The sequence below is a fragment of the Clarias gariepinus genome, chromosome 9 (genome assembly GCF_024256425.1).
Source record: "Clarias gariepinus isolate MV-2021 ecotype Netherlands chromosome 9, CGAR_prim_01v2, whole genome shotgun sequence".
NCBI lineage: Eukaryota > Metazoa > Chordata > Actinopteri > Siluriformes > Clariidae > Clarias > Clarias gariepinus.
Window position 1 is genome coordinate 36,955,001 of NC_071108.1, and position 11,481 is coordinate 36,966,481.

Here is an 11,481-nt window from a genome sequence, read left to right on the forward strand (position 1 = left end):
GCATCTGGAGATTGTGCCAGCTTCAGTAGACAAGGCCAACTCTGTGAGGATCCTGAGGCATCCAGAGAAGGACCAGCTCCAGCTGGATTCTGTTCATGATGGTTTGGATCTACACATGCTGCTCCTGAGCTCCCAGTGATCCAGACCCCATCTGTCCTCTGCACCTACTGACTCATCCTGGTGCCGAACTGAACTGGACTCCATGTTAATTTAGACATCTTCTGTTAAATTGTACGTTCAGCTGCCAAACACACAGAATGTTGCCATAAAATCCCTGCTATCCGTTATCACCCAGATGAGGATGGGTTCCCTGTTGAGTCTGGTTCCTCTCAAGGTTTCTTCCTATCACCATCTCAGGGGGGTTTTTACCTCAGCTCCGTCGCCAACACCTGTTCACTTGCTCATCAGGGACGATCAGATCAATATGATCTATACACATTTTTCTCACTCATACATTTTTCCTAATTTTTTTTTTATTTTGTGAAGCTGCTTTGAGACAATGGGTGTTGTTAACAGCGCTATATAAAGAAAATTGAATTAAATTGAATTAACTGAATAAAATAATAGCATAAGCTGTGTTTAATTTGGAGCATTTAAACAAAACCACTGTTGTTAGTAATTTCTGGGAAAAAATCCTTAATTTTGCAAAGAATGCTTTAAATTAAGCAACACTTTTTACAGGTCATATGCTGCTAGAAGCTTAAACCAAATTTAGTATCAATACTGAAAGGAAAAATTTATAATTTGTATATTTAATGACTTTTGTTTGAAGTGAGACAGTATAATGCTAAAAAATGGCTATTTTTGGGACACATATAAAATCATCTCTCCAAAACTGCTAAAGTTAGAATCCTAAAATTTTTAGGGAAGCGAGTTTTGTATTATATTTATAACATAAAAAATCAGCACCAATACTGTATTCTGACCCATTAAGTCTGACTTTAAAACTGAACTAGAGTTAGGATGGACTGTTAGATAGATTGACTTGAACAGATGTAGATCGGGCAGAGTTCATCTTAAATCAGGTTTAACCCCGGATTAGAGTTTTATATTAGACCAGTTTTATATTTAATTAGAACTGCTTTGTAATTGCTTTGATGTGAAAACCCCCGAGACGTCAACGGCACTGTGATGAGGAAGTCAGAAATATGGAACAGTTTAGCTTAGACTGTGTCTATTTCGGTCATCATCTCACAATCCCTCCAGATCGAGCTCTGCTTAGATAAAAAAATAACTTTTGTGACTAAAGAGCATCTATCACATAGGATCCAAACGAAACATGATCAGTTTTGGCATGGGTGTTCAGGGCCATCAACACCCCCCCCAACACCCCCCCCCCCCCTTCACCCTGCCCTCGGTTCCAAAAGTAATCAGCTGGGTAAGTTTACCACTGGCTGTGACAAAGGGCATGTCCAAGCGCTCTCTCTCTCTCTCTCTCTCTCTGAAACACACACACTGATTTTTCAAGGTCTCTCTGACCTTGTTATGGTCTGCTGAGAACTGAGCTGTGACAGTGGTGGTGTATTTTTGATGAAAGGGGAGATTGATTTGGGAAAAGGCGTGTGAGAACAGCTAACTGATGGGAATATGGAGGAGAGTGAGAGTGAAAAAAGGATAAATATAGAAACAGCTGTAAAAAACAACACGAAAGAGAGAGAGAGAGAGAGAGAGAGAGAGAGAGAGAGAATGGCATGCTCACACAAGGACATTTCACTCGTTCTCGTGAAGACAAACTGCAGGAGCATCTGTTCACAACACAAGCTGAGAGTCTCTCTCTCTCTCTCTCTCTCACACACACACACACACACACACACACACACAGCCTGAGCCACTGATTCATGGTGTGAATTAGAGCGACAGGCAAAACAACACACGGCTAAACAGAAGGTTTTTCCCATTAAATTATGCGTGTTTTCAGTCGCTAATCTAACATTACATTACACACACACACACACACACACTTATAATAAAAATAGCCTGGACAATATAAATTATATCATGTTAAAAATAAACAGTGCAGCTGTGTGTCTGACATTCTTCAGCTTAGCACTAACGCTATAATGCTAATGAAGCTAATAATAATGGAAGTGTAAAGTGTCTGGTTTAGCGTGTGTATGAGTGTGTGTGTGTGTGTGTGTGTGTGTGTGTTTGTGTCACACCTCACATCTGTCTGGACCTGATTCACTGCAGACCACAGATTTGTGTGAACGATCAGATCGACGGCCTGTTGGTAAATACTTCCCGTCTAAACGCTGTTTCAATGGGTTTTTGGTGCATGATGTTGTTTCCTTACAGCTGTGATGAGTTCAGAAACTCCCAGAAAAGTAAAACTTCAACTACACTTAAAGTTTAGTGCTTTAGTAAAAACACAAAGGTAAGATGGAATATTTGTCTGCATAAGGATTAGCATAAAATGCTATTACTAACAATACAATAAAGAGTTTAGCAACACGAGCTAAAATAGCGGCTACGCTAAGGAACATTCTCAATATTTATCTGAAGCATTATTTGACATTTTAATGAGCAGATGTAATAATTATTTCGCGCATTAATTACATTTTTATCCTTTTTTCCTTAAAGCTGTAAAGAGCGTTGTTAAAGTGCTTCATATATAAAACTGATATATAAAACATATATAAACATATATAAAACGTGCATGAGTGAAACACCTGCGGATTAAACCTGCGAACATAAATACGATTTAATACAACTGCAGAATAACTTATTCTTTTTGGTATTTGCTCTAAAGGCCAGTAAGCTATTTTAGAGTAAAGTTGTACTGTATTGTTAAATTATTCGATACTTTGCAGAATTAATTCGATTGTTTAATAAATGTGTAGCTGTTGATTTGAAGCTGTTCGTGGTAATATAATGTTTTATTTGCTCATTAAAATGTGTGTTTGTTACTTCAGTGGTGTTGATGCTAATTCAATACACAAGGCATTACATAAATACTGTAGGTGTTATTTACACAACAGCTTTTACAGATTTGGTCTGAGTTAAAACGCAGGAGGTGTCAGGTCTATATTATAAGTGTTAATTAAACACTGTACATTCATCAGATATTTTGGTTATATTTAAATAGTTGCAAGTGTTAATAATCTCTCTAAGTGTTTATTCTATATTTTAAGTGTTAATTCAAGATGTTAATCCAGCTGTGTTCAGGCGTTAGTAATATAATCCAGGGGTTAATTCTACATTACAGGTGTTAAGTAAGTAGCTGTTCATTCTGTACTGCAGGTGTTATTTAACAGTCCAGATGTTAATCGTATCACATGTCAAGATTTTTGTCAGATGTCAACAAACTAACAAATGACAAAATAAATAAATAAAATCATTTGACTTTATATTACAGGTGTTACAATCTGCAGGTGGTGATTCAATATTTTAATGTTAATTTAATTGATTAAATACTAATCCATATGTGCAATCGGTGTCCAGATGTTATTATCCTAATGCAGGGGTTAATTCTACATTACAGGTGCTAAATAAGCTTGCCAGATGTTCATTCTGTGTTGCAGTTGTTATTTAAACTTTAAGTATGTTAAGAACCTAATACAGATGTTTGTTTTATATTACAGGTGTTACAAATCTCTGTAGGTGTTGATTCTATGTTTTAAGTCTTAATTCATCAGTTTAAATGTTAATCTAGCTGAGCAGAGGTCTGCAGGTGTTACTAACCCAAGGGAGGAGTTAATTACATGTTACAGATGTTAGTTAAATTCTGTAGGTGTTAATTATGTACTGCAGGTGTTATGTAAAATGTGCAGATGTTAATAACCTAGTCCAGATATACATTTTTGTTAGGTGTCCATGATTAAATGAATGAATTAATTGATTTAATTTTATATTACAGATGACAGAAGTCTGTAGGTGTTGATTTATAATTAAGTATTAATTTGACTGATTAAATGTTAATCCATGTGTGCAGTAGGTGTCTGGAAGTTTGGCAGCTGTTCATTCTGTGCTGAAGGGGTTAATTAAGAGTCCAAATGTTAATAACCTAGTCCAGATTTTAAATTTAGTCAGATGTCATAAATAAATAAATAAATAAATAAATATGCAATTTTACATTACAGATGTTATAAATCTGTAGATGTTTATTCTACATGTTAATTCGACTGATTCAATGCTAATCCATATGTGCACTAGGTGTCCAGGTGTTACTAACCTAGTGAAGGTATTATTTATATCTTACAGGTTAATTATATGTTAGTTAAACTATGTAGGTATTAATTCTGTGTTGCAGATGTTATTTAAAGTGTCTAGATGATAATAACCTAGTCCAGTAATTTTTGTCAGATGTCAATAAATAAATAAATGAATAAATAGAAATGTATATTACAGTTGTTAAAATCTGTAGGTGTTGATTTTATATGTAAGTGTTAATTCAGATATATTCAACATCTGTGCAATAAATTTCCAGATGTTACTTACCTAACACTTTGGTTAATTCTACATTACCAGCGTTAATTAACCTTGGCAGCTGGTCCTTCTGTACTGCAGGGGTTATTTAAATTTACCAGATGTTAAGAACCTAACACAGATGTTTATTCTATGTTACAGGTGTTAGTTAAGATCTGCAGGTGTTATTCAAAGTGTCCTAATGTTAATAACCTAGTGCAGATGTTAATGCTTTCTGCAGGTGTTAATGGAGCTCTGTGGCTGTTGATTCTATATGTTAACTGTTCATTTGAGGTGTTAATCTAGCTGCATGCAGGTGTTCATTCTGTACTGCAGGTGTTGTTTAAAGTGCCCAGATGTTAATACACTAGTCCAGATGTTAATGAAGCCCTGTCCCCGTGTCCCCGCTCCTCACCTGTCCGAACACCGAGCTGAGAATAGGCCGCAGTTTGCAGTCTGAGTCGGAAGATGCTGCGCTCGCGGAGGCGGCGGTTACCGGAGAGCACGAGCTGCCCGTGCCGGGGTCGCGCGCGGTGCCGGATGTCCCGGATGCCCGCCGGTGCGCCCGGTGGGACTGGAAGAACAGGAGCGATGTGGAAGAGGAAGTGGAGGCCGTCTCCTCCGAGCCCTCCGAGAGAGACCGAGTCCGGTGAGACCCGCCAGCACCGGCACCGGGAGTGTGTTTGGCGCAGGGCTCCTGGGGCAGGTCGTCCCGCGCGGACCGGTGGTGATGGTGGTGGTGGTGATGATGGTGATGGTGATTGTTATGATGATGGTGATGATGATGGTGTCGGTGCGCGTGTCTGGATGTCTTGCGCTCTTTCCCTCCTCCTCCTCCTCCTCCTCCGTTACCGTCGCTCGTGTCCGTCCGCTCCGGTGCATCGTCCCGCGCTTTGTGCTCGCTCCTCACCGCCGCGCGCTTCCGGTCCGGCAGCAGCAGCGCCGGGTGGCAGAGAGGACGGCGCGAGCTCGCGTCACTGTCCGGGCTCCAGAGCGGCTCGTCCGGGGCTCGCGGTCTCCGGTCTACCGGGGCGGATCTGAGCAGAGAGGCGGTGGAGTCGCTTTTAGGGAGAGACAGACTCATGATGGGCTTCATCTGTTCATCCTACAGAGAGAGAGAGAGAGAGAGAGAGAGAGAGGAGGAGAGACTAAAAGAAAGAGAAAGGGGAACTCAAGGTGATCCAATAACATCACGCTCTCTCTCTCTCTCTCTCTCTCTCTGTGTGTGTGTGTGTGTGTGTGTGTGTGATGGATATTCACGTCGTGATATTCGGTCATACAATACACCGCGGTATTCAGCATACAGTACAGATGGAATGAGTGTCTGTGTGTGTGTGTGTGTGTGTGTCATCAGGACTCATCTGTCTCAGTCTCAACTCAACTCTCAATAAAACATCAGTCATGACTTCTGTACATGAGACCCGAGGGAAAGAAATCATAAAAACAACAATATTACTGTGAAATCTTTTGAATTGGCACAAACACTGCTGTATCATACTATATATATATATATAGGGTGTATATACTTACTGTACATGGTTATATATATAGGGTGTATATACTTACTGTAGATGGTTTTATATATATATATATATATATATATATATATATATATATATATATAGGGTGTATATACTTACTGTAGATGGTTATATATAGGGTGTATATACTTACTGTAGATGGTTTTATATATATATATATATATATATATATATATATATATATATATATATATATAGGGTGTATATACTTACTGTAGATGGTTATATATAGGGTGTATATACTTACTGTACATGGTTTTATATATATATATATATATATATATATATATATAGGGTGTATATACTTACTGTACATGGTTTTATATATATATATATATATATAGGGTGTATATACTTACTGTACATGGTTTTATATATATATATAGGGTGTATATACTTACTGTAGATGGTTATATATATATATATATATATATATATATATATATATATATAGGGTGTATATACTTACTGTAGATGGTTATATATATATAGGGTGTATATACTTACTGTAGATGGTTATATATATATATATATATATATAGGGTGTATATACTTACTGTAGATGGTTATATATATATATATATATATATATATATATATATATATATATATAGGGTGTATATACTTACTGTAGATGGTTATATATATATAGGGTGTATATACTTACTGTAGATGGTTATATATATATAGGGTGTATATACTTACTGTAGATGGTTATATATATATAGGGTGTATATACTTACTGTAGATGGTTATATATATATAGGGTGTATATACTTACTGTAGATGGTTATAACATCTGATGTACACACAGTGTTTATACTGCACATGAACACACAGGAGCTCTCTCCCAACACAGGGCTGTGTGCAGTGTGAAGGATATGTGAAGGATGTGAAACTTTATATGTGTGTTTGTCGGAGAAAGACTGTAATGATGAAAGGTTACGTATGTGTGTGTGAGGTGGTGTATGTGTGTGAGGTGGTGTATGTGTGTGAGGTGGTGAAACAGCACATGAGTTTGAGAAATGGTGTATGAGGTAACATGAGTGTATTATTTAGTTTAAAAATATGAAGTGCGTGAGGTGGTGTATGTGTGTGAGAGGTGGTGTATGTGTGTGAGAGGTGGTGTACTTGTGCGTGAGGTGGTGCACGTGCGTGAGGTGGTGTGTGTGTGAGAGGTGGTGTGTGTGTGTGAGGTGGTGTACGTGTGTGAGAGGTGGTGCACGTGTGTGAGGTGGTGTGTGTGTGAGAGGTGGTGTACGTGCGTGAGGTGGTGCACGTGCGTGAGGTGGTGCACGTGCGTGAGGTGGTGCACGTGTGTGAGAGGTGGTGCACGTGCGTGAGGTGGTGCACGTGCGTGAGGTGGTGCACGTGCGTGAGGTGGTGCACGTGCGTGAGGTGGTGTGTGTGTGAGAGGTGGTGTGTGTGTGTGAGGTGGTATGTGTGTGAGAGGTGGTGTACGTGTGAGAGGTGGTGCACGTGTGAGAGGTGGTGTACGTGTGAGAGGTGGTGTACGTGTGTGAGAGGTGGTGTGCGTGTGTGAGGTGGTGTGCGTGTGTAAGGTGGTGTGTGTGTGTGAGGTGGTGTGCGTGTGTAAGGTGGTGTGTGTGTGTGAGGTGGTGTGTGTGTGAGAGGTGGTGTACATGTGTGAGGTGGTGTACGTGTGTGAGGTGTGTGTGTGAGGTGGTGTGTGTGTGTGTGAGGTGGTGTACGTGTGTAAGGTGGTGTGTGTGTGAGGTGGTGTGTGTGTGAGAGGTGGTGTACATGTGTGAGATGGTGTACATGTGTGAGAGGTGTGTGTGTGAGAGGTGTGTGTAAGGTGGTGTGTGTGTGTGAGGTGGTGTGTGTGTGAGGTGGTGTGTGTGTGAGGTGGTGTGTGTGTGTGTGAGAGGTGTGTATGTGTGAGGTGTGTGTGTGAGAGGTGTGTGTGTCAGGTGGTGTGTGTGTGTGAGGTGGTGTGTGTGTGAGGTGGTGTGTGTGTGAGGTGGTGTGTGTGTGAGTTGGTTTGTGTGTGTGTGAGGTGGTGTGTGTGTAAGAGGTGTGTGTGTGTGAGAGGTGGTGTACGTGTGTGAGGTGGTGTGTGTGAGAGGTGTGTGTGTGTGAGGTGTGTGTGTGAGAGGTGTGTGTGTCAGGTGGTGTGTGTGTGTGAGGTGGTGTGTGTGTGAGAGGTGTGTGTGTCAGGTGGTGTGTGTGTGTGAGGTGGTGTGTGTGTGTGAGAGGTGTGTGTGTGTGAGGTGTGTGTGTGAGAGGTGTGTGTGTCAGGTGGTGTGTGTGTGTGAGGTGGTGTGTGTGTGAGGTGGTGTGTGTGTGACAAGTGTGTGTGTGAGAGGTGGTGTGTGTGTGAGGTGTTGTGTGTGTGTGAGGTGGTGTGTGTGTGTGTCAGGTGGTGTGTGTGTGTGAGGTGGTGTGTGTGTGAGAGGTGTGTGTGTGAGGTGGTGTGTGTGTGAGAGGTGTGTGTGTGTAAGGTGGTGTGTGTGTGAGAGGTGTGTGTGTGTGAGAGGTGTGTGTGTGTGTGAGAGGTGTGTGTGTGTGAGAGGTGTGTGTGTGTGAGAGGTGTGTGTGTGTGTGTGAGAGAGGTGGTGTAAGAAGATATGAGGAAGCATCTGGGGTGGTTCACAATAGAGTGAGGCTGTGTGTGAGCATGTAGGGTTCTATTGTGTGGCTCCATGGGTAACACTGTCACCTCACACTTCCAGGGTTGGGGTTTGGAACCTCGCTTGCCGTCTGTGTGCGTGTAGTTTGCAGGTTCTCCCAGTGCTTGGTGGGTTTCCTTATGGGTTTCCAGGGTGAAGCCCATCCTGTGCTCTGCGTTCCTGCGCTGGCCTTCAGACCCCCGTGACCTCACTCAGGATCAGTGGTACAGAGTACACATGGATTATTGTTATTATTATTATTATTACAGCCTCATAAGGACACTGCATGTCTCTCTGCAATTCAGTTCCCTGTTAGTGGATCAGCTCGTTTACACCAACCTCTGAGTGCACACACACACACACACACACACACACTTACACACACAGATCACCATGATTAGCCCTTCTTGTTTCTTCTTTCTGCTCTTTTTCCGCCATCCTGACCATGTCCCCATTAAAGTTTCAGGATGCATCAGAGTCTCGCCCACACACTCGGCCCTGATTACACACAGCGCCCCAGTGCAGGCCGATACTCAGACTAACCTGCATGACACACCTCTGTTATATAGTATGATAATCTGCATCATTCATTTAGACCACGTATCTCCCAGGGTTTTAGACTCCTTCACCTGGTTCGTGTAGAAGTGTGTGAGGTTATGTAAGCGTGCGAGCATGTGTATGAGAGTGCGAGGTTTTGAAGATGAATGTGAGGTTGGCTATGAGTGTAGGAGGTTGTGGTTGAGTCTGTTAGATAATATACAAGTGTGTCAAGTTGTGTATGAGTGTGTGTCATATTACAAATGCATGTGAGATTATAGAGTGTGTGAGTTTCTTCATGAATGTAGGGGATAGTGAGATTGTGAAGTGTGCAAAGACGTGTATGAATCCGTGAGTGTGTGTGAGTGTGAGAGGTTGAGGGTAAGTCTGGAGGTGTGCAAGAGTGTGTGAGGGTGTGTGGGAATGTTTGAAGTTGTGTGCAGATCTGTGACGGCTTGTAAGAGTGTGTGAGAGTTTGTATGAGTGTGTGAATGTGTATGAGTGTGAGATGTGTGAAGGTGTGTATGAGTGTGTGCGTTACAGTAACATACCATTTTCAGTGTTTCCATAAAGACTGTTAATGTTGATTATTAAATCATAACTCTCTTGCTCCCTCTAGTGTTAGTGGGGATTTTATGCAGAACCCTACAGCAGAACACTTCTCTTTGGGAGGTGTGTATGAGCAGAGCTCCTTAAGGAACCAAACACCTTAACTGGTCAAAAAAGTTGTGAGAAACACATTATTATAAAAGAGGATATTAAATTATTACGAAGCATTTAGTTTAAATATTATTTGTACCTTCAGTGTATCTAAAATCTCAAAGTTCGTCAATCAAATTCAAATCAAATTCAAGTTTTATTTGTCACATACACAAACTCATACACAGTACGATATGCAGTGAAATGCTTGAAAAGTGTTCCAATCTTTTTTTTTTTATATATATATTTAGATTTTATGTTCCTATAATTGCTATAAACCACATTATTTAAACTATTTTTGTTAAAATATTGAATCATGCCTTTATTACAGTAGTTATAAAGGTATAAGTACAAACTATAGTGTTGGCGAGTCATTTAGGACGTCCACTTCATGCATTACACAGGTAATTTGTTCCAAAAACTGTTTAGATATTGATTAAATTATTTATATTGCGTTATTTTACAACAATTCCCAAATGCCTGAAGGTCCCATATTCATCCGTATAAACTGTAGTACACATGTAGAAGCACCACGAGACCACACGGCCATTAAACCGCTCAGGGACAAGACACACACTCTCTCATGGGGTTGAATGTATTTTGGTATAAAGAGTACAACCGAACTGCAGAAAAGGAGCTTATAAAGACACTGGAGAAAGCAGGTACAAAAAATATCTACTGTATATCCACAATAAAACGAGACTGATATCACTGTGACCTGAAGGGAAGAAGCCTGAACAGTACAGTGCAGTCCGAAGCTGCACATGGGGACAAAGATTGAACTTTTTGGAGAAATGTTCTTTTGTTTGATGAAACGTAAATGAGACTGCCTGGCCATAATGATCATCATTGTCTGGAGGAAAAGGTAAGGTGAAGAACCCCATCCCAACTGTGAACCCTGGCATCATCATGTCATGGAGGTTCTTTGCTCCGGAAGGGACCAAACAGGTGGCATCACGAGGAAGGATGATTATGTGGATATATCGAAGCAACATCTCAAGACAGCAGGCAGGAAGTTACAGCTTGGTTGTAGAATGGATCTTTCACATGGACAACGACCCCAAGCAAAGTTTCCAAAGTTGGGGCAAAATGACTGAAGGACAATAAAGTCATCGACGACATTAGGGAGACGACCTCATCCACAAAGACTAACTTTTTTATCTTGTTATTACTGAGCACTTGAGTGTTAAGGGCCTTGCTCGAGGGCCCCACAGGGACAATTTACATAAATGTATTATACATTTTTATAGATAGGTCTGTCACAGGTTGTTTAAATTGCCCATCCTGGTGGAGCAACTCTCCCTATTTACAAAGGTAAGACCCATCATAGTCTCCATCACGAGCAGTGTGTTAGCGCCATCGACTCTCCAACCATCTTTGAAAGAACCCTCTTTGTCACAGCTGATGGTCTACACTGCGTGGTTTGTCTTCAATGTCGCTTCCATCTGTGCACATTTCGCTTATTAATTGTGTCGTCTCTATAAACGTCCTATAGCGCAGTCATGTTGTGACTGATACCTGCTACAGTTTTCATGGTGCATGATGGGACAGGTGAGTGCACACAGGGTCCACATTACAGGGGATGTTTCCTTATTTTACACTCTCTGCAGTTTGGCGCATTGTGTAACACTGTAGCTTATGCAAATAGATAGAGAGTAGGTGTGTGT

The 11,481-nt window shown here is 41.0% G+C and overlaps 1 protein-coding gene across 1 annotated transcript in view; it reads right to left on the minus strand.

The window, feature by feature from the left end:
* cabp1a (calcium binding protein 1a) overlaps positions 1-5,562 on the minus strand; it is a 19,721-nt gene extending 14,159 nt beyond the window's left edge. The window contains exon 1 of the mRNA XM_053504118.1: positions 4,820-5,562. Within this exon, the coding sequence (XP_053360093.1) occupies positions 4,820-5,500 (681 nt within the window). The 5' untranslated portion in view covers positions 5,501-5,562. The remainder of the gene's footprint in view (positions 1-4,819) is intronic.
* Between the last annotated feature and the right edge of the window lie 5,919 nt (positions 5,563-11,481).